This window comes from Aotus nancymaae, unplaced genomic scaffold, assembly GCF_030222135.1.
Source record: "Aotus nancymaae isolate 86718 unplaced genomic scaffold, 86718_ANA_hifiasm-v0.15.2.pri h1tg000089l, whole genome shotgun sequence".
Taxonomy (NCBI): domain Eukaryota; kingdom Metazoa; phylum Chordata; class Mammalia; order Primates; family Aotidae; genus Aotus; species Aotus nancymaae.
In genome coordinates, this window is record NW_026988504.1 from 25,006,522 (window position 1) to 25,029,505 (window position 22,984).

The 22,984-nt window shown below is 52.8% G+C and overlaps 2 protein-coding genes and 1 pseudogene across 2 annotated transcripts; 2 read left to right on the forward strand and 1 right to left on the reverse strand.

Annotated features, from left to right (window-relative positions):
• The first annotated feature begins 3,336 nt into the window (after positions 1-3,336).
• LOC105711163 (septin-7-like) lies at positions 3,337-4,989 on the forward strand (annotated as a pseudogene).
• Positions 4,990-9,696: 4,707 nt separating this feature from the next.
• On the forward strand, positions 9,697-18,134 carry HAP1 (huntingtin associated protein 1). The gene is given in 16 exon segments (XM_064369647.1): positions 9,697-9,828; positions 9,830-10,085; positions 10,088-10,174; positions 11,180-11,263; positions 11,600-11,763; positions 11,868-11,991; positions 11,994-12,036; positions 12,244-12,290; positions 12,293-12,348; positions 12,426-12,492; positions 14,734-14,864; positions 15,641-15,671; positions 15,674-15,709; positions 15,712-15,770; positions 15,913-16,004; positions 16,555-18,134. Coding segments are annotated over 16 exon segments (1,488 nt in total). The 3' UTR covers positions 16,634-18,134.
• Positions 18,135-18,454: 320 nt separating this feature from the next.
• On the reverse strand, positions 18,455-22,336 carry GAST (gastrin). Its single transcript, XM_012444086.3, has 3 exons — positions 22,299-22,336; positions 18,795-19,010; positions 18,455-18,665 (listed from the first exon to the last, which is right to left on the reverse strand). The coding sequence occupies exons 2-3, from the start codon at positions 19,003-19,005 to the stop codon at positions 18,562-18,564; spliced, it is 315 nt and encodes a 104-aa protein (XP_012299509.2). The 5' UTR covers positions 19,006-19,010; positions 22,299-22,336; the 3' UTR covers positions 18,455-18,561.
• Between the last annotated feature and the right edge of the window lie 648 nt (positions 22,337-22,984).

The following is a 22,984-nucleotide window of genomic DNA, read 5'->3' on the forward strand; positions in this document are numbered from 1 at the left end:
CTCCTCCACACAAAGCCAGACTGGGAAATTACCGTTCTACCGCAAGGTAAGACTTCTGTTGCCCACTACCCCTTCCGCTGCTTGCCTCGTCTCGTGGACTCCCTGCTCGCAATCGCGGCCGCGTCGGGGATTCCTTCTCTTCTTGTCTCGAGGACCTGAGTGTAAGAGGAGACGTCCCTACACTCTTGTTTTCTCCCCATAAGGGGTTTCTTAGGGTCAGGATTTTGAGGGAGATGTCCCCACTTTAACCCTCTCGTCTTTGGTGCTCGGTAAGTGTGGCATGGGACGCCTAGCCGCTCTTCCGACCATCTCCACAGCAGCGACTGAGGTGTGGGTATTCAGAAGCCCCGTTTAAGCAGCCCTGCCTTACAGTAGAGCCAAGCCCCCGGCTTATACCAAAATCTTTATTTTGAATTAGCCTATTGGCATAAAAGGCTCTGGTTAAGGAAGGAACTGTATTTTTGGTTTCTTTTTCTGTTTCTCTCTCTTTTTTTCTCTTTTCTTCTTTCTCCTTCTCTTATATGTGATACTGTCTTTATTGTAGCTTCTAATTTTGCCATGTGGCAGATAGCCCTAGTCCTGTCTTTTTTTGTTTTCTTCCTGATTATAATCATTGTACATGTTCAGGCTTTCAGGTATTTTCGTTCCCGTCCCACCCTCTGTTCCTCTTGCACCACTGCCCAGGTGCTTCTAGCCAAAGAAACTTCCTCTATGCCCTTAGCCCCTCCACCCTCCCCCTCTTCCTTTTCCGACCCCTACGCGCCTGAGGAACTCTCCTTTCCGCTGGCCCGACCCAATAATCCTCCGCCCTATGACAGACCTCAACCCCCTCTCAGCTTCTCCACCTCCTAATTACAACCTGGCCTTTCCTGTTAGTGCTCACACCTGCTCGTGCTGTGCTCCTAAGGATGCCTCCTAGCAGGCATGCAAAGCGCAGCCCAGAAGGTAGTTAATTATGATAAGCTGAGGGAAATAACTCGGGGCCCTGCTGAAAACCCCGCCGCCTTTCTCGACCGACTAACTAATGCTATGATCCTCCATACCCGGCTGGATCCGGCCTCTTTAGCGGGGGCTACAGTTCTAGCCACCCATTTCATCTCCCAGTTGGCGGCTGATATAAGGAGGAAATTTAAAAAAGCTGAGGAGGGCCCCCAAATTTCCATATGGGACCTGGTAAACATGGCATTTAAAGTTTTTAACAGCTAAGAGGATAAGGCTGAGGCCACCCGACAGGCTTACTTATGGCAGAAGGTAGGTCTCCAAACCCGAGCTCTTGTAGCAGCCCTGAGGCCGGCAGCCCCCCGAACATCCGGTGGGGGAGGTCCATCGAAACCCTTCCAAAAGGCTCCAAGGGCCCAGCCCAGGCCTTGCTTCAAATGTGGCCAAGAAGGACACCGGGCACGGCAGTGCCCTTGTCCTCGTCCACCTCCCGGACCCTGTCCAAACTGCAAACAGACTAAATTATAAGACCTAACAGTGGGCTCATAAGTACTGTTATGTGGAAGCAAATCCAGTGAGCACAGGCAGTCCCAGGGTGCAGGAGAGGGAGGGTCGCCCAGCTCCTTCTGATCTGGGAGGCCACGGACAGCAGCACATAGGCTGTTGGTAAGACAAGACTTTGTAATCTTCCCTCCCTGATACTTCCGGGCTGTGAGGCCTTGGATAAGTTGCTTGACCTCTCCGGGCTTCTGTTTTTCATCTATAACACAGTAATATTTTTTTCCTTCCAGTGATGATAAAATGAAGTACATCCAAAGCATGGCAACTAGTCAGGTCTCAGTGAATGTGCATTTCTCCCTCTGTCTGTCCCCAACCCTACAAATTGTCCCTGGAAGGACTCAGAGCCTGGATGTGGACACAGGGATGAGAGGCAGTTGTTGACAGTGGGGACAAAGATCAGGGAGCAAAGGGCTCCTTGGTGTTATCCCTGATGACACCTGAGTCTGGAGGTAGCTTGGGGAGGCCAAGGGGCTAGGGAACATCATTCAAGGCTTTCCAGCACCTGGCACTGCCTGTGCAGCAGGCTGGACATGACTGATGGTCCTGCCCTCCTCACAGTGGGTGCTGTGGTCCCCCAACTCCCCACGGCTTCCAGCAGAGCCTCCCAGGTCAGGGAACTGCGGACCTGCTGGACAAAGCTCCCTATCAGGCCAGCCCAGGCCTCCTGCTCTGGTCCCTGGGGAAAGGAGCGGGGCTGGGCTGAGGGCTCTAGGGAAGAAGCGGGCACCTGGTTGTGCTGAGGGCCACTCCCGGGGGGAATCTGTGGCTCACATCCTGGCCAGGCTCCACCCTCTGCCACAGGTGCCCCTGGAGGGTTCTTGGTAGGGCTCACCTGTGCCAGGGGATGAGGAGCCATGGTTTGGAGTCCAGAGTCCTAGGGTCTCACCCTGATCAGAAGTCACTTCCCCAGGGTGATGACTACTCCCACTGTCCATACCCAGAGAATCCACTGATGTGTTCATTCAACAAATATTTACTGGACACCTCATTAGAGTTCTGAGAATAAGAGGTGAGCAAAACAGATACTGCTCTCATTGCTACTAAATAGATCATCTTGTCAATGACATCATCTTACCTTGTGAATGGGCAGAGTCTCTAGAGGATGCCAGCAGAGGGGAGGACACAGAGAGGCCCCAACTGGCATAGGGGACCTAACACAGGTGAGCCCCACTAGGGAGGGCTTCTCAGAGGAGGAGTCAGATGTTAAAACCAAGAGCAGGAGTAAGCCTGCGTGGTGGGGGCGTGGCCTTCGTCCAGGATGGGAGCCCCTAGGTGGGGAGGAACTTCAGAGTGGGCTCCCTCCACCTGAGGTCCTGGCCGCCTCAGCCCTTGCCCTTGTCCCCCGGCACTTGCTCTCTGTCCCCTCTCTCCTTCCCTCTCTCTTTTGGTCCTGGCCTGCAGGGGGGCCTTAGAAGACGGCAGGCAGAGGGCTCAGGCCCCCAGCAGCCCCCAGTATCTCCCTAACTCCTTGCTCCCGGCCAGAGGGGCTCAGTGGCCCAGGAGTCGGTCTGCACTCTCTGGGAAGGGTAGAAAAGTTAAAGGGGGCCAGGTGTGGTGGTTCACGCCTGTAATCCCAGCACTTTGGGAGGCCGAGGTGGGCAGATCACGAGGTCAGGAGTTCGAGACCAGCCTGGCCAACATGGTGAAACCCCATTTCTCCTAAAAATACAAAATTTATCCCACAATAGACTGTAAGATTGAGTTTAAAAAAAAAAAAGCAGTGTGAGATGCGCTGCTGCTGAGGAGAGGAGCGTCAACAACAGCACCATTACCACTGTTACTCAACAGAAGAACCGTGAAGGCTGTGGGATTTGCCAATCTCCCAAATCAAGTATACAGAAAATCAGTGGAGAGAGGTTTTGAATTCACGCTTATGGTAGTGGGTGAATCTGGATTGGGAAAGTCGACATTAATCAACTCATTGTTCCTCACAGATTCGTATTCTCCAGAGTATCCAGGTCCTTCTCATAGAATTAAAAAGACTGTACAGGTGAAACGATCCAAAGTTTTAATCAAGGAAGGCTGTGTTCAGTTGCTGCTCACAATAGTTGATACCCCAGGATTTGGAGATGCAGTGGATAATAGTAATTGCTGGCAGCCTGTTATCGACTACATTGATAGTAAATTTGAGGACTACCTAAATGCGGAATCTCCAGTGAACAGACGCCAGATGCCTGATAATAGGGTGCAGTGTTGTTTATACTTCATTGCTCCTTCAGGACATGGACTTAAACCATTGGATATTGAGTTTATGAAGCGTTTGCATGAAAAAGTGAATATCATCCCACCCATTGCCAAAGCAGACACACTCACACCAGAGGAATGCCAACAGTTTAAAAAACAGATAATGAAAGAAATCCAAGAACATAAAATTAAAATATATGAATTTCCAGAAACAGATGAAGAAGAAAATAAACTTGTTAAAAAGATAAAGGAGGGCCGGACGCAGTGGCTCACGCCTGTAATCCCAGCACTTTGGGAGGCCGAGGCGGGTGGATCACGAGGTCAAGAGATCGAGACCATCCCGGTCAACATGGTGAAACCCCGTCTCTACTAAAAATACAAAAAATTAGCTGGGCGTGGTGGTGCGTGCCTGTAGTCCCAGCTACTCGGGAGGCTGAGGCAGGAGAATTGCTTGAACCCGGGAGGCGGAGGTTGCGGTGAGCTGAGATCGTGCCATTGCACTCCAGCCTGGGTAACAAGAGCGAAACTCCGTCTCAAAAAAAAAAAAAAAAAAAAGATAAAGGACCGTTTACCTCTTGCTGTGGTAGGTAATAATACTATCATTGAAGTTAATGGCAAAAGGGTCAGAGGAAGGCAGTATCCTTGGGGTGTTGCTGAAGTTGAAAATGGTGACATTGTGATTTTACAATTTTAAGAAATATGTTGATAAGAATGCACATGCAGGACTTGAAAGATGTTACTAATAATGTCACTAATAATGTTGGCAGCTGTGACTTACAATGGAGTCGGTAACAATAAGAATAAGGGGCAGCTGACTAAGAGCCCTCTGGCACAAATGGAAGAAGAAAGAAGGGAGCATGTAGCTAAAATGGAGATGGAGATGGAGCAGGTGTTTGAGATGAAGGTCAAAGAAAAAGTTCAAAAACTGAAGGACTCTGAAGCTGAGCTCCAGCGGCGCCATGAGCAAATGAAAAAGAATTTGGAAGCACAGCACAAAGAATTAGAGGAAAAACGTTGTCAGTTTGAGGATGAGAAAGCAAACTGGGAAGCTCAACAGCGTATTTAGAACAGAACTCTTCAAGACCCTTGGAAAAGAACAAGAAGAAAGGGAAGATCTTTTAAACTCTCTATTGACCACCAGTTACGTATGCGTTGCTAGTATGCCAGCTTGGACATCAGTGCTTGTTGGATCCGTTTGACCAATTTGCACCAGTTTTATCCATAATGATGGATTGAGCAGCACGACAAAAATTATTATTTTTTGTTGTTGTTCTTGATGGAGATTAAGATGCCTTCAATTGTTAGGGTGTTGTGTACTTAGAAAGTAACAGCTCTAAGTACCTTTCCTACATTTTCTTTTTTTATTAAACAGATATCTTCAGTTTAATGCAAGAGAACATTTTACTGTCGTACAATCATGTTCTGGTGGTTTGATTGTTTACAGGATATTCCAAAATAAAAGAACTCTGGAAGGTTTTCACTGAGGATGAATTGCCATAATATGATGCAAACTATGCTTCTCTATGATAATTATAATACAAAGGTTCCATTCAGTGCAGCATATACAATAATGTAATTTAGTCTAACACAGTTGACCCTATTTTTTGACACTTCCATTGTTTAAAAATACACATGGGGAAAAAAACCCTATATGCTTACAGTGCACCTAGGGCTTTTTTATAACAACCTCTTTTTGTTTGTTTTGGATTCTTTAAGTATATGTTATTCTTGTTTAGTGCCCTCTTTAGCCAGAATCTTATCACTGCTTCATTTTTGTAATAAACATTTAATTTAGATATTTTCCATATATTGGCCCTGCTAAAATAGAATCTAGCATCTTTCATATGGTGGGAACCAGCAAGGAAACTTTCCTTTAACTCCCTTTTTACACTTTATGATAAGAAGAGAGGGGAAAAATGCATCTATAGATCACTTCTAGGCAAAATTGTGAAGCTAATGACCAACCTGTTTCTACCTATATGCAGTCTGTTTATTTTACTAGAAATGGGAATCATGGCCTCTTGAAGAGAAAAAAGTCACCATTTTGCATTTAGCTGTATTCATATATTGCATTTCTGTATTTGCTTGTATTGTAAAAAATTCACATAATAAATGATGTTGTGATGTAATAAAAGAAAAAAAATACAAAAATTAGCCTGGCATAGTGGTGGGTGCCTGTAGTCCCAGCTACTGGGGAGGCTGAGGCAGGAGAATCACTTGAACCCGGGAGGCAGAGGTTGCAGTGAGCAAAGATCTGCACTCCAGACTCCAGCCCAGGTGACAGTGTGAGACTCCGTCACAAAAAAAAAAAAAAAAGTTAAAGGGAACCTCTGGGGATGTGGAGGGGCCTCAGCCCTCAAGCCCCCCGTTCTCCACTGATGTGAGGAGGTACTGTGCCTGGGTCCTGGGGTGGGGGTGGGGAACTATGGCAGCTACTGCCTGGTTCTGGAGGGGAAGGCCTGGATCCGAGACCACCACAGGAGAGGGAGGAGGGCCCTCGAAAGACTTGCAGGATGCCCGTCCACCCTGCTCCCCTGCAGAAAGTAATCCTGGTGCCTGGCCCCACCCAGGTCCCTGGCACCGACCCTCATGGCTCTATGACATATCCTGTTCCAGGTGGCTTTTTCCAGCGTCGGGTCAGGGGAGGAGGCGGGGGAGGGGCCTGAGTCACCTGTGTGCTGCCCAGGGCTGGGCACTGGAGTGACCGTGCCCAGGTTCAGGGGACTGTGCACAATTAGTTGGGGGTGGTCTGGCTTTGCAGCCTGGCAAATCTTCTGCGCCCTCCTATCCTCTTTCGGGTCCAGCAGGGTCAGTGGGTACACACTGGGAGGGAGGGCGGGAGCCGAGGGTCTCTGCTGTGTCTGATTTCTCTCCCTAAAGCAGCAGCAGGGAAGGGAGGGGGTGGTGGACAGCGAAAAACCACTTGAGAGGCCCGGATTAGAGACCACCCCGGGTCTCGTGGACAGCCTTAGGCCGTGGAAAGGCAGACGTCTGCCAGCCAGGCCAAAATGCTTACTTCCAGAATGACAGGGCCCCGAGCCCTGCTTTCTCCATCTGTAAAATGGAGTCACCGTCCCTAGTGCACCTGCTGTGGGGCGACCGAGCCTGTAGGTGAGGGAGCCGTGTGTGGAGGTATGCGGGCTGGCACTGCCCTCTGGTGCCCATCGCCAGAGTTGCTGGCTGCCGGTGCGCTGACCTAGAGGGGCGGACTACTGGGGGAGCTTTCAGGAGAGGGGAGGACACAGAGAGTCCTGACTTCATCTCTGTCTCCTCCATCCTACTGCCTTCTTCTCCCTCAAACTCTCCAGAGGGTTCCCAGGGCTGCTTCCTCATGGGCCAGAAACAGTTCAATTCAGCAGGAATGCAATAGGCTTCTTCTGTATGCCCTGTTCTGTGCTTGGTGGTTGGGGCTGCAGAGATGTCCGAGGCACAGACTGTCCAGGAAGCTGGGCTGTGGGAGGACCACTTGGCAGAGCCTCACGAAGCCTGGGCTGTGCTCATGCCTGAACAGCCACCTCCTCATGTTCTTCAACCTCACTGTCGCAGCAAACACTGGGGTGGCGTCTCCTTCAAGCTTTCCACTGACAAAGAAACCATAGAAAACACGCACGCTTTGGACAAGGTGGAGAACAGGTGAGGTTATGAAAGTTCCTCCATTTCCAGAATTATCCTGGGAGATGGGTTCTCTCTTCTGCACCTGTTTTCTCCTCTCTGAGGGAACAGTTCCATCAGCATGGAACAGTATTGTCCCCTCTCCCATCTTCAAAACACACTCCCCAGCACACACGTCCTCCTTCAGCTCCTGTGCCCTTCTCCAACTCTCCTTTGTTGCAGATTTCTTCAATACAGTTTTCTGTAATCTGTTTTCTCCCTCCCTCCCTCCCTCCCTGCCGACAGGGTGTTGCTCTGTCACCCAGGCTGGAGTGCAGTGGTATGATCAAGGCTCACTACAGCCTCGACCTGTGCTCTGGTGACCTCCCACCTCAGCTCCTCAAGTAGTACAGGTATGCACCACCATGCCCAACTAATTTTTGTATTTTTTTAATAGAGACAAGTTTTTGCCATGTTGCCCAGGCTGGTCTCAAATTCCTGGGCTCAAGCAATCCACCCTTCTAAGCCTCCCAAAGTGCTGGGATTATAGGTGTGAGCCACAGTGCACAGCCTCCTCTGTGTTTCCATTTTGTTACCTCCCATTATTTCCTCACCCCTCTTTGATCACTCTCACCTCCATCACCAAGACCACTCTTTTTTTTTTAGAGATGGAGTCTTGTTCTGTCGCCCAGGCTGGAGTGCAGTGGTGCAATCTCGGTTCACTGAAACTTCTGCCTCCTAAGTTCAAGCAATTCTCCTGCCTCAGCTTTCCGAGTAGCTGGGACTACAGGTGTGTGCCACCACACCCAGGTAATTTTTGTATTTAGTAGAGATGGAGTTTCACTATGTTGGCCAGGCTGATCTCGAACTCCTGGCCTCAGGTGATACACTCGCCTTGGCCTCCCAAAGTGCTAGGATTACAGGTGTGAACCACTGTGCCCTGCCCTGCAAGACTGCTTTTGCCGAGGTTGTCCATGACCCCAGCTCACCAAGGTTGCTCATGACCCCAGCTTGCTAAGCTCAGTCTCTGTCCTCAGTCTTTGCCTGACCCAGCCCAGCAGCACCGCACAATACATGTGTCCACTCTACATGAAACTCCTTTCTTCTTTTCTTTTTCTTTTCTTTCTCTCTCTTTCTTTCTGCTTGCTTCTTCCTTTTTTTTTCTTTTTGTCTCTCTCTCTCTCTCTCTCTTTTTTTTTTTTTGAGACGGAGTCTCGCTCTGTGGCCTAGGCTGGCAACAGTGCAGTGGCGCGATCTCGGCTCACTGCAACCTCCGCCTCCCAGGTTCAAGTGATTCCCCTGCCTCAGCCTCCTGAGTAGCTGGGATTACAGGCGCGCACCACCATGCCTGGCTAATTATTGTAATTTTAGTAGAGACGGGGTTTCACTGTATTGGTGAGCGGAAAACCACTTGAGAGGCCTGGATTAGAGATCACCTTGGGTCTCCTGGACAGCCCTAGGCCGTGGAAAGGCAGGTATCTGTTAGCCATGCCAAAATGCTTACTTCCTGTATGACGGGGCCCTGAGCCCTGGTTTCTCCATCTGTAAAATGGAGTTACCGTCCCTACTCCGTCTGCTGTGGGGCAACTGAGCCTGTAGGTAAGGAGCCACGTGGTGAGGTATGCGGGCCGGCACTACCTTACCCTCTGGTGGGCGAACTCCTGACCTCAGGTGATCCTCCCGCCTCGGCCTCCCAAAGTGCTGGGATTACAGGCCTGAACCACGGCGCCCCGCGACAGGGAGACTTTTAAGCGGCGTCTCCCCAGGAGAACAGGGGTTCGCCAGCCTGGCAAGAGGAGGGCAAAGCGAATTAGGGTTGGAGGTGAGGTGAAGAACCAGGAATCGCAATCAAATGGAAGACGTCTAGTGTCGCGAGCACGGGGGTGTGAACGTGAGGGTCGGGCTTGCAGCGCCAGGCGGGACAGCACGTTGGAAGCGCCCTGGAGTTTGGAATGTCTCTCCCAGTCAATCGAGAAAGATGCAGCCCTGCCCTCATGCACTGGCCACCCCAGACCGTACGCACAATGTCGGGTTGGCAACTTCTACACCAGGGAAGGCAGCCCAAGCCCCGGCGCGGGAGCCGGGTAGGGGAGGCCCTCAGCCAGGGACTTGCCCAGTCCCGGAGTTCCAGGGCAGCCGCGGCTTGGGCAGAACCATTCTTTGGAGATGGAGAGGGGAGAAGAAATCTTTCGTTTCCAGCCCAACTCGGAACCATCCGGAACCTGCTCTCGGCCTTCTTGCCCTCCTTTTTTTTAAGGTGCTCTGTTCCGTCACCACTAGCTCCCCTCCCGCGCGGCTCTGAGTCCCACGTGCCACTAGTTGCTTCTCGGCGGCCCCCACCTCTACGCGTGGTCGGGCCTGGCGGGGCGCCCCTGGGCAGGTTATAAAGGTCCCGCTGCGGCAGTGGAAGGCGGAGTCAAGATGCGCCAGAGGCGGTGGGGGCACGGCTGCGCCGGGAGCCTGCGGGGACCGGGACTCGGACCCGGGGACCGAGCAGCACTCATCTCTGCACCCTCGCCCTCAGCCAGTCCCACTCCGGAGCCCTCTGCGCGGGCCGCAGGCACGGGGCGCTGCACCGAGAGCAGGATCCCGAGCTGCCTCTGGATCGCAATGCCTCTTGGAAGCCCGCACCGGAGCTTGTCCGACTTCCGAGGCTGGAGCCAAGGCAGGATCCCGGCGCGCGTCCGCATTCTCGGCCATCCAGGGGAATGCCCGGTCTGTGCCCGACAGTTCGGACGCGCTGCGGACCCGCTTCGTATTCCAAGGGCCGTTTGGTCCCCGGGCCACTGGCCTGGGGGCTGGAAAGGCAGCAGCATCTGGTCACCAGCCGCCTACATTGGCCGGCAACCCGGGGTGTCCGGCCCTGAGCGCGCCACCTTTATTCGGGAGCTGGAGGAAGGTAAACCGGGCCCCCGGGGTCCTGGACCGGATGGGGACTGGGGCAACTCTGGGGAGGAAGTGGCCCCGCTGGGTCCAGGCGCCCGGTCCCCGCTGGTACTCAGTGTCACCGTCCACCACCCCCGCAATATCACTGCGGCGCCTGTCTGGTCACCCCTTCCCCATCTCCTCCTCCGCTCTCGTCCCCTGATTTGTGCCAGTGAGTCAGGTCCTGGGGCCTGCGCTCTTGCCCACCCACCTCCACGCGCCTGTTGCTGCGGCAGATCTGCGTCCCCTCAGCGCCCCTCTCCCGGGTCTACTGCAGTGCTAGGAGAGGGACGGGGGGCTGCAGGAGGGCACTGCCCGGCGCGCTCTGAGCCTGCTCTGGCCGACAGGGCTCGCGCGCGATGGAGACGCGGGGTGGGCGGAAGGGGAAGTTTTGCCCACTTTTGGTTGTGGGTTTGGGGGCAAGGTCGTGCCCTTCCCCCCGCCCCTTCTCTTTCCTTCTATCCTCCTGTGGGTCGGGGGAGATCTCTGGATTGGGTCTAGAGGCTCGAATGCACCCTAATCTGGTGCTGGAGAAGTCTTCCTCTTCAGGTGCAGCGTGAGTGGCTGCGTCTGTTTGTATGACCCAGGAGACTCCATTGCACTGCCTTCTGGGTAGGGGGTGATGAGCCAGTCTGAGGCTGTACTTCCCCTGGCTGTCTCCATTCTCCTAGGCGCCAGGGACCCAGGTGTCCGGAGAGCCCAGTTCCTGAGCCTGGAGGACTGTGACCCCCTTACTTGATCCAGGCTCCTCCAGGAAAAAAAAAAAAAAAAAAAAAAAGAGCCACAGTCCACTTGGCCCTGGGAGCAGGGAAGGGAGTGTTGGGTGCTGAGGGGTAAGAGGAGGATGTTGGGGGCAGGAGGGGAGCCCAGTCTTTTCTTCTGATGACCCTTGTTGGAGGAAACCCCTGGTTGCTGATGGCATCCGCTCCTTTTTCCTGACCTGCCTGGGCCTTTCTTCCCCACCCACCGCCTCCTGCAGCGCTGTTTCCTAGCCTACCTCCGCCAGTCAAAAAGATCACCCAGGAAGATATCAAAGTGATGTTGTATTTGCTGGAGGAGGCGTGCACTGCCTTCCCAAGTCAGGCAGGTCCTCGTTCTAGTTCTGCCCTGTAGGGGTGGGGTCTTATTTCCTGTTTGGCTGTCTCTCTGGGGGCCCAGCTAGGGGTCCTTCTTATGGAAGACAGGCCAGTGTGGGATGTTCAGGCTGGAAGAGGTCTTAGAGCCAATCTGGTCTGATCTGCTTTTTCTGTGAGGGGAAACTGAGTCAGGTTCCACAGTGGGTTAATGGCAGACTCTGGTCTAGTACCCTAGAGAACTAGGGGATGGGGAGGGTTCCCTTAGGGGCCTAGCCTCCTTCTGACCCCTGTGTACCCCCCAGCTTCTCCCGCCTGTCTGGAAGATCCTGGACGCTGGGAGAGTATTACCTATGAGTGAGGGTCCTTTTGCAGAGAGAGAGAGCTGAATACTGCAGCCCGCATCAGCCAGTCCCTGGTGAAACAGAACAGTGTTTTGATGGAGGAGAACAGCAAGCTGGAAGCCCTGTTGGGCTCAGCCAGGGTGGAGGTAACTGGGTGGGGAGGGTAAGGGGTCAGTCCACCCCCCTCACGCCAGGACCCTCTCCCGCCCCTGCCCACTGCCAACCCATGGCTCCTCTCCCTTCCTGACAGATTTTATACCTCAGACACCAGGTGAACTCGAGGGATGACCTCCTCCAGCTCTACTCAGATTCTGATGATGAGGATGAGGATGAAGAAGAGGAAGCAGAAGACAAGGAACAGGAAGAGGAGGAAGCAGAGAAGACCAGCAGCATGCTCATCCCTGTGAAGCCCCCAAGCTGTGAGTTCCTGCCTTTGCACCTGCGAGTCCTTTCTCTGAGCCTCAGTTTCCTCATTTGTTAGGAGGGACACAGGCAATGTGCTTGTGGCAGGGTTGCTGGAACGAATTGAGAACACTCCCCTTAGCCCTGGTGGGGAGGCCCTGGGTGGGCTGGGGACTGGGAAGCCCCACTCCCTGCACCCTGACTCCCATTCCTCCCTCCCCTAGGACTTCAGAGGAGGCATGGCTGCACCAGCACCACTGCCTGCAGCTGGAAGCCTGCAGGAGAAGCTGAGGCTGCTGGAGGAGGAGAATTATCAGCTGAGAGAAGAGGTAAGGAGAGGGGAGAAAGGTGTCCCGCTAGCAAGGGGTGTTGACTTCCCTGTCCCTTCCTCTCTCCCTCCCTCCAGGCCTCTCAGCTCAACACCCTTGAGGATGAGGAACAGATGCTCATTCTGGAATGTGTGGAGCAGTTTTGTATGTAACGTTGTCACTCGAGGTGGGGGGCTGTCCCAAGGAGCAGAGAAAAGAACTCAGGATTCGGAGTATGGAGATCCAAGTTCAAGTCCCAGATCTGGCACTCCTAGCTGTGTGAACTTGGATACATTCCTTGACCTCTCTGAATCTTTGTCTTTAGAATGGGGATGAATTCTCAGTCTCACTGATCTCTCCAGGGTTTATGAGGATTAAGAGTGTCAACAGCTGAGGAAGTGCTTTGTGCAAACTATAAAGAGCTATACAGAAGCTGTGGGTCTCTGACACAGCAAGACTCCATCTTAAAAAAAAAATGGCTGGGTGTGGTGGCTCACACCTGTAATCCCAGCACTTTGGGAGGCTGAGGCAGGCGAATCAGAAGGTTAGGAGATTGAGACCATCCTGACTAACACGGTGAAACCCTGTCTTTACTAAAAGTCCAAAAAAAAAAATTAGCCGGCTGGTGGCACGTGCCTGTAGTCCCAGCCACTCAGGAGGCTGAGACACTAGAATCACATGAACCCGGAAGGCAGAGGTTGCAGTGAGCTGAGATCATGCCACTGCACCCCAGCCTGGGGGACAGAGTGAGACTCTGTCTCAAATAAAAAAGTGGTGCGTCTCTTCCAAGTCTGTCTCCTATTATCTGGGGCAGGCAGGAGGGAGCCATGAGCTGCCAGAGACCAGGTACCCAGGGCAGGGACAGTTCAGAGTCATGCACGGGGCAGTGACTACGCCTGGCACCGTCCTAGGTGCTGTGTGTTCATGAAGATGAGTGAGAGCAGTGTTTGTGCATGAGTTCAGTGTAGCTGGTGAGATGCAGACACAAAGTGGGGAACAGCGGAACTCCTGTTGTTCCCTCTACCCCAGACCTGACCTTCCTTTCTCCCCAGGCTCTGCAACTCCCTGAATGTCCCCGCTGGTCCCCAGGCTACTGGAGTAGGAACCGGTCACCAAGCTCTGTTGCTTTTACCGCCTAGGAATGGCTTAAGTCTCTTTTCCCCTCCCCCTCTGGCTGCCTCTAGCCCAGGACACCTCTCAACTATTCGCACTGCCTCTACTCCCTCCCTACCAGGAACTTCTGCACACAGCCGCATTGAGTTTTCTAAAACCAAACCTGGCTGGGTGCAGTGGCTCCCACCTGTGGTCACAGCCTCCCAGGAGGCTGAGGTGGGAGGATTGCTTGAGGCTGAGGTGGGAGGATTGCTTGAGCCTGGGAGTTCTGGGCTGTAGACACTATGCTGATGGGGTCAGGATGGTCCAGGGAGTGGAGTAGCACTGGGTTGCCTGAGGAGGGGTGAACTGGCTCAGGTCAGAAACAGAGCAGGTCAAAACTGCCGTGCTGATCAGTAATAGGATTGCGCCTGTGAATAGCCACAGCACTCCAGCCTGGGCAGCTGGGCAAGACCTCATTTCTTTCTTTTTCTTTTCTTTTGAGATGGAATGCAGTGGTGCAATCTCTACTCACTGCAGCCCCTGCCTCCTGGGTTCAAGTGATTCTCCTGCCTCAGCCTCCTGAGGAGTATCTGGGACTACTGGTGTTTTTTTTTTTGAGATGGAGTTTCGCTCTATTGCCCAGGCTGGAGTGCAATGGCATGACCTCAGCTCCTTGCAACCTCTGCCTCCCAGGTTCAAGCGATTCTCCTGTCTCAGCCTCCTGAGTATCTGGGATTGCACGCCACCATGCCCAGCTAATTTTTTGTATTTTTAGTAGAGACGGGGTTTCACGTTGGTGAGGCTGGTCTTGAACTCCTGACCTCATGTTCTGCTTGCGCTGGCCTCCCAAAGTGTTAGGATTACAGGTGTGAGCCACTGTGCCTGGCCGTATTCCCTTCGTTGCCTGGCTGAGCTTCACTTGCCCTGTGGTCTTAGCTTAGTGGTTCCTTTTTCCAGGAATCCTTCCTATACCTTGCAGGTCTGGGTTGGGTGCTGTAGCTGTGATGCCTTTTCCCCAAATGCCCTTGACATTTGTCCATCATGCCCTGTATGCGTGACTGTGGTCTGTCTCCCCACCAACTTGACCTCAGTGTGGGGCTGGATCTTGTTGACTACTCACCTTGGTGCCCTGCTCAGTATCGGTCAATGAACATTTCTTGAATAGACCTGAGTGAGGAATGCTAAGCCCTGTGGGACCTACTGGCATAGCCCAGTAGCCGAGTGTGGGGCAGACAGAGGCATCTGGGAGGGTCAGAGCTGGACCCCGAAGGCCAGGGGCGCCAGGGCAGACCTGTCCTCTGCCCTCCTCAGTGGAGGCCAGCCAGCAGATGGCTGAGTTGTCGGAGGTGCTGGTGCTGAGGCTGGAAAACTATGAATGGCAGCAGAAGGAGGTGGCTCGGCTGCAGGCCCAGGTGGTGAAGCTGCAGCAGTGGTGCTGGACAGTGAGTTGGGCCTGTGTGGAACCCTCTTATCGTGGTCCTGTGTGACCCTAGCTTCCTTTCTCCCTGCCTCCGCTCGGCTCCACCAGGCCCAAGGTCCCTTTCTGTGTCAGAGTCAGAGTTAGAGGAGACTTCAGCGAGACCCTTATCTTGACTCCTTATTTAAGGAGGGGCCAAGGCCCGGAAAAGATCCTGGAGTCTTCTAGGAACCAGGCCATGTGACTCCCCTGCCTTCTTTGCCCTCCTTTCGTGTGACTTCTCACTTTACAGGCTGCCAAGGACTCACTGATGTGCCTGGCGAGACTTGCTGGAAGCAGGGGGTGCCCCGAGTGGGGAGGCCTCAGGTGGGGGTTCACTGGTTTTGGGTCCTTCCAGTATGGGGCTGAGACTGAGAAGTTGTAGCAGCAGCTGGCTTCGGAGAAGGAAATCCAGATGCAGCTCCAGGAAGAGGTGAGGCTCCCTCCCAGCTCCTGCCCCCACCCTGGAGAGCCTCTGGCCCAGAGTGCGGACCCTAGGCCCTTGGCAGCTACCTGACTCTGGAGAAGACTAGCAGGGACTGAGTCTTGTCCCTTTCCGTCCCCTCCATGCTTGGCACAGCCCAGCAGGTGGCAGTTCCGTCAAGGTTCAAGTGATGTGGAGTGCAGGGACCTCCCTTGGGTCCACCACATGGCACGTGGAGTCCAGAGCCTGGGCCTCTGGCCTCAGCCTGAGAGCGCATAGGCAGAGGTGCTGGACGGGGTGGGCCTGGGTCCCAGCAGAGCCTGCGGGTGGGTTCCCAGCTGCAAGACCTGCAGGAGAAGTGCACGGACTGTGAGGGATGCTGATTGACACACAGGAGGAGGTGAAGACCCTCAGCAATCCCCGGTGTCCACTGGGTCTGCCGCCCACTGCCCGTGCAGCATGCCTGTGGTGAGGACCCTCTCCTGGCTGCCCACCTTTCTGCCTCTGTGTTTGTGTTTCAGCCTTGGTGTCTGATTGAGATCCCAGTTCCCTTCTGTGCCTGAGACTATGGCTGGGGGTCCTCTGGTAACGTCTGTTCTCTCCACCATAGGAGACTCTTCCTGGTTTCCAGCAGACCCTGGCTGAGGAGCTCAGAACATCCCTAAGGAGGGTGATCTCAGATCCCGTGTATTTTATGGAAAGGTGCGTGGCTGGGGCCCTCCCCTGCCCGTAGGCGTGGCCTTTCCTGTAGCTGGCAGGGGGTTTGTCCTCACACTCTCACATGCTTCCCTTACCTGCCTTGTTCACTGCCTCAGCCCCTCCACTCCACTCATCACTTCTCTATGAGCATAGACCCGTCACTTCCCCCTGAGGTTCTTTTCTTCTTTTTGAGATGAGTCTCACTCTGTCACCTGGGCTGGAGTACAGTGGTGAGGTCTCGGCTCACCACAACCTCCGTCTCCTGGGTTCAAGCGATTCTCCTGCCTCAGCCTCCCAAGTAGTTGGGATTACAGGCACGAGCCCGGCTAATTTTTGTATTTTAGTAGAAACAGGGTTTCACCGTGTTAGCTAGACTGGCCTTGAACTCCTGACCTCAGGTGATCCGCCCTCCTCGGCCTCTCAAAGTGCTGGGATTACAGGCATCATCCCAATACATATTTACAAATATGTTGGGTTCCTCCTATTCTTGCCACTGGGGATAAGAAGGGAGGAGGGACATGTGGTCCTCACGCTCAGTTTCCTGTTTCGCCAGAGAGGCAGACGATAAACTGGCCAACAAAACAGCTACAGATTGTGAAATGTGCTCTGAAGAAAGTACTGTGCTGTTGTGAGACAAAGCAGCAGACGGCAAGAAGCCGTGTTGGCCTCTTTCTGCTCGTCAGTGCAGTTTCACAAAGACCCCGACTGTAGTCAGCTCTCCAGAAAGATGCTTTGAAGACAGCACAAGAGAGAGCCCAAAGCCCCCCACGCCTCTTGCCTGAGTCACCACGTTTCGTTTCTTCTTCTTTTCTTTTTTCTTTGAGAGAGGGTTTTGCTCTGTCGCCCAGGCTGGAGTGCAGTGGCGTGATCTCTGCTCACTGCAACTTTTGCTTCCTGGGTTCAAACAATTCTCTTGCCTCAGCCTCCCGAGCAGCTGGGACTACAGGCACAGGCCTGGCTAAGTTTTGTATTTTTAACAGAGACAGGGTTTCACCTTGTTGACCAGGCTGGTCTTGACCTTCTGACCTCGAGTGATCCGCCCTCCTTGGTCTCCCAAAGTGCTGGGATTACAGGCTTGAGCCACTGCACACCTGGCTTGAGTCTTCACATTTCTTAAAAGAGAAATGATCCTAGTCCCTGCCTTTTCTGACACGTAACATGTCCAAGATGACATCTGACGGAGTTAGTGATGATGCCTCTGTGATCTAGGAGTGGCCAGATGTACTCTGACACCCAAACCTTGCTGTGATTCTGCTCTCATGTAATTCTGAGCAAGTCTGACGGGATTGCGCACATAGGGAACCTCCCCCGTCAGCCCCCAGCTATGTATAAGCAGGAGACCGAAACACTGTGCCACAGCCTGCTCCTGGGCTGGAGGCCTCAATCTATAGTCCTCAGGAAGACCTGGAATAAAACTGGCATTAATTCTTTAAAAAGCTAGATCGTTTTCTTTTTATTTGGCCCTGTGGTAGAGAATAACTGGCTCTATGTGTGAAGGGTGAGGAGCAGAAAGGGTCGGTCTCTCAGGAAGAGGCATTTTGCCCAAGAGCTAAGGAGGAAAGGGGAGCCCACCGTATTCGTGCCTGGGGAAGAGCGTTGCAGGCACAGGGAGTAGCAAGGTTGGAGGCTCTGAGCAGGAGAGGACAAGGCATGTCTGTGTAAGGGAAAGGAGATGAGGAGGAAGGGGAGGAAGCCACGTGACGCAGAGTGGAGGGGAACCCCGGGGCTAGCTTTCAGGGCTGTGGTAGGGAGTTCAGGTTGTATTCTAAGTGCAATGGGAAACATTGGAAGGTTAAAACTGACAGTGACACAGCTTGATTGATCTTTCAAAAAGCTGCTTCTGAGGCCGGGTGCAGTGGCTCACTCCTGTAATCCCGGCACTTTGGGAGGCCTGGGCGGGCAGATCACCTGAGGTCAGGTGTTTGAGACCAGCCTGGCCAACATGGTGAAACCCCATCCCCACTAAAAATACAAAAAAAATTAGCAGGGCGTGTTGGCGGGCAACTAATTCCAGCTACTCGGGAGGCTGAGGCAGGAGAATCACTTGAACCTGGGAGGCAGAGGTTGCAGGAAGCTGAGATCTCACCATTGCACTCCAGTCTGGGTAACAAGAGTGAAACTCTGTCTCAAAAAAAAAGCTTACTGTGGCTCTGAACCCTACCATCTATTATTCCACCCACACCTGTGGATTCTTGTTCAGTGTGGGGCTCTAGGGGACCCAAGGAGAATCAGCTAGAGTAAGGGTCCCTGCCCCTAAGAGGCACTCCACTCTCCTCCCTCCTGCAGCCTCACCCCCAGATGAGTCCCCCTTCTCTTCCCCATAGCACTGACACAGTCCACTGATCCACTGGAAACTATTTATTTATTTTATTTTTATTTTTTTTTAAAGACAGGGTTTCACCATGTTGGTCAGGCTGGTCTTGAACTCCCAACCTCAGGTGATCCGCCCATCTCGGCCTCCCAGAGTGCTGGGATTACAGGCAACTAGTTTATTTTTGATTTGTTTTTCAGGGACAGGGCTGGGGTGGGGTGGGAGGTGGCTGGGCTCTGCAGCTTGGTTCTAGGGCCGTTGGTTCTCATCATCAGCACTGCGCCGGCCGAAGTCCATCCATCCGTAGGCTTCTTCTTCTTCCTCCACCCATGGGCCCTTCTTCTTGGACAGGTCTGAGGAGGTGAGAGAGGTGAGAACAGGGGAAGGTGCCTACCCTCCAGGAACCCAGGTCAGGGCCAGTCTGGGGAGACCTTGGCTAAACCTGCCCAGGCGAGGCAAGCAGGGCGGTCAGCAGCTCCTACCTGCCACCAGGTGTGGGGGACCCTGGGGTCCCAGCTGCCTTCGGTGGTGAGAGTCTGGGCCCTGCTGTTCCAGCCAGTGTTGCTCCAGGTCCCTGTTGGCCCCTGTACCTAAGGGTGCATCTGGCCGCTGGGTGTGGGGCTTCCAAGAAGCTTCCGAGAAGGTGACCAGAGCCAGCGCAAAGATCAGCGCATACACACACAGTTGCTGCATCTCGTCTGCAAAGGGGAGAAGGGCCCAGCTTAAGGGTGGGGCTGTCCCCACACAGGCCCAGAGGCAGGGGACTGAACCATGTGGCTCCAGGCCTCTATCTGCTGATGAGTCTGCAATTTTTTTTATTTTTGAGACAGTTTCACTCCTGTTGCCCAGGCTGGAGTGCAGTGGTGGGATCTCGGCTCACTGCAACCTTTGCCTTCTGGGTTCAAGTGATCCTCCTGCCTCAGCCTCCCAAGTAGCTGGGACTACAGGCGCACACCACCATGCCTGGCTAATTTTTTTATTTTTAGTAGAGATGGGGTTTCACCACGTTGGCCAGGCTGGTATTGAACTCCTGACCTCAAGTGATCCATCCTCCTCAGCCTCCAGAATAGCTGGGACCACAGGCTTCTGCCATCACGTCCAGCTAATTTTATTGTATTTTTTGTAGAAACGGGTTTTCGCCATGTTTCCCAAGCTAGTCTTGAACTCTTGGGCTCAAGCGATCCTCCCCTCAGCCTCCCAAAGTGCTGGGATTACAGATGTGAGCCACTGTGCTCTGCCCAAGACTTATTATTTAAAGTGAACTTTTTAGGCCAGGCATGGTAATCCCAGCACTTTGGGAAGCTGAGGAGGGCGGATCGATTGAGCCCATGAGTTTGAGACCAGCCTGGACAACATAGCGAAAGCCCATCTCTACAAAAAATACAAAAATTATCTGGGCATGGTGGCATGCACCTGTATTCCCAGCTTGGGAGGCTGCGGTGGGAGGATCGCTTGAGCCCAGGAGGCGGAGGTTGCAGTGAGCCAAGATCGCCCCACTGTACTCCAGCCTGGGCAACAGAGTGAGACCCTGTCTCAAAAAAAAAAAAAAACAAAAAGTGAAACTTTTAAATAGTAATACCAAAGGAACATAGATATCCAGCTGTGTTACAGACCACATGCTTTCACTTTGGAGACTGAGGCACATTCATCACTTGGCGGGTCACACTGGTGGTTTTTTTGAGATGGCATTCACTTTTGTTGCCCAGGCTGGAGTGCAGTGGCACAATCTCGGCTCACCGCAACCTCTGCCTCCTGGGTTCAAGTGATACTCCTGCCTCAGCCTCCTGAGTAACTGGGATCACAGGCATGCACCACCATGCCCGGCTAATTTTTTTGTGTTTTTAGTAGAGACGGGGTTTCTCTATGTTGGTCAGGCTAGTCTCGAACTCCTGAGCTCAGGTGATCCGCCCACCTCAGCCCCTCAAAGTGCTGGGATTACAGGCATGAGCCACCATGCCTGGCCAGATCACACTGTTTTTTGTGCAGCCCTCAGAGGAAAGGTTCTCCTGTCATTTTTGCTTAACTGAGGAAATATCCTATGATTATAATGAAGCAGTTAAGAAAAAATGAAACTGTGACCATTAGCAATTATGTATCAGGGTGAATCAAGTTTGGGGAAAACATAATATAGAGCTAAACTGGAATCTCAAACAAACATAACATTTAAATGGTCACCTGTTCCCTGGGTTCACTATTTTTGTATTATTTTAGCGTCACTGTTCTGATTGGCTTGATAAATCATTTTTTGATTTATCATTTTTATCATTCCTTGATAAGAAAATGATAAAAATTTTCTCTTGTCAGAATACATTTGTATTAATAAAATACTATACTGCTTTTAAGTTTTTCTTTTTCTTTTCTTTCTTTCTTTCTTTTTTTTTTTTTGAGACGGAGTCTTGCTCTGTCACCCAGGCTGGAGTGCAATGGCATGATCTTGGCTCACTGCAACCTCCGCCTCCTGGATTCAAGTGATTCTCCTGCCTCAGCCTCCTGAGTAGCTGGGATTACAGGTGCCTGCCACCACCCCCACCCACCAGCTAATTTTTGCATTTTTAGTAGAGACAGGGATTCACAATGTTGGTCAGGCTGGTCTCGAACTCCTGACCTTGTAGTCCGCCCACCTCGGCCTCCCAAAGTGCTGGGATTACAGGCATTAGCCACCATGCCCAGCTTCTTTTTTCTTTTCTTTTTGTGAGACAGAGTCTTGCTCTGTCTCCCAGGCTGGAATGCAGTGACTGGCATGATCTTGGCTCACTGCAGCCTCGACCTCTTGGACTTAAAAGATCCTCTCACCTCAGTCTCCTGAGGTAGCTGGGACTACAGGTGTGCTCTACCACACCCAGCTAATTTTTTTGTCTTTATTTTTAGTAGAGACGAGGTCTCACTATGTTGCCCAGGCTGGTCTGGAACCCGCTCAAGCAATCTGCCTGCCTCAGCCTTTTAAAGTGTTGTGATTACAGGCATGAGCCACTGTGCCTGGCCATCAGGTTTTTCATAATGAGGTTCTGTCAGGTTTTCTTTGGCAGCAAAGAATTCTGCTGCTGAAGATTTGAAAAATCAGTGATCTGGAGCTGTTCTGTCGAATGCTAACCACATGTGTTATTCGGTGTCATAGCCACATGTGGCTCTTTACATTTACATTAATTAAATTAAAAAATTACAGCCAGGCACGGTGGCTCACGCCTGTAATCCCAACACTTTGGGAGGCTGAGGCAGGCAGATCACTTGAGGTCAGGAGTTTGTGACCAGCCTGGCCAACATGGTGAAACCCCATCTCTACCAAAAATATAAAAAATTAGCAGGGTGGTGGCAGGCATCTGTAATCCCAGCTACTTGGGAGGCCGAGGCAGGAGAATTGCTTGAACCTGGGAGGTAGAGGTTGCCGTGAGCAGAGATCGCGCCATTGCACTCCAGCCTGGGAGATACGGCGAGACTCCATCTCAAAAAAAAAAATTACTCCCTTACACTAACCCCATTTCAAGAGCACACATGGCTAGTGGCTACCATATTGAACAGTGCAGATAAAGAACATTTCCCGAATCATGGGACATTCTTTTGGACGGCATGGGTCTAGGAAAGGGCTTGAAATGGGATCCTGAAGCTGTGGATTCCCATCCTAGCCCTGCCTAATACAACTTAAGACTTTGGGCGAGTCACATCTTGCCTCTGGGCCTCAGTTTTCTCATCTGAGAGAGGAGAAGAACCCCAGTCCTCCTCACCTCCCAGGGCTGGGATGAGTGTGAAGGGAGAGGCGAAGGGCAGGGCCCCGGCTGGGGCAGAAGGGCAGGTGGAAGGCAAAACTGGGAATACCAGGGTGGGTCCTGGAGCCACGACCTAGTTCCATCCTGGGCTAAAGAAAGAGTCCCAGCTCTGGATACCCCAAGGGGTGAGCCTCAGACTCTGGCCGGTAGCCCAATACCTTGATGGAGGAGAGGACCTGTCAACACGCTTCCCAGCCTCTCCCCTCTCATCCTGGGTTTTCTTACCTGCAGAGCTGAGAGGTGTGTGGTGTAGCAGGCCTGGTGTCTCGCAGGTCTCTGCTCTGCTTGGTGCTCCAGACCTGCCTTATAAAACCCTCATGGTCCCTCCCAACTGTGCCCCTCCGCCCCTACCCTGTCATATGAGTCCAGGTGAGAGGAATGGGGTGGGGCACAGGTACAGCCCATCACCCGGCACCGCCCTGTCATTTAGTGTCGGTCAGTCATCCTGGATGTGGAGGAAGGATAGAGGAGTTGACCTTCACGGTGAGGTGCTGGAGAGGGGTGGGAGGAGCAGGAACCAAGTTCCCTGGGTCAGGAGCAATGCTCCCCACTATATTCTGGGGGTCAGGGGCCTGGCACTCATCTCTCGGACTACATAGGGACCCTTGTGGGTGGTGTAGGTGAGGGAGTGAACCCAATGACCTTAGATTCAGGGAAAGTGGATTTCACCATCCACTGATGTTTGACGAGCAGGGAGTGTGTGAATGTGGGGTGATGTATTGATTCCCCGTCCCCTCCGCTGGACTCTGCAAACACAACGTGTTACCAGGAGCAATGGGTTGTGGGCTGATGGCCTGTTCTCTCCTTCCAGTGGCTCACATCCTGGTCACCTCTGAAGCCCCTTCACCCTCCCCCTAGCATGGAACACCCTCGGTGCCTTCTTCTACTTCGGGCCTCTGTGCTGGGCTGGG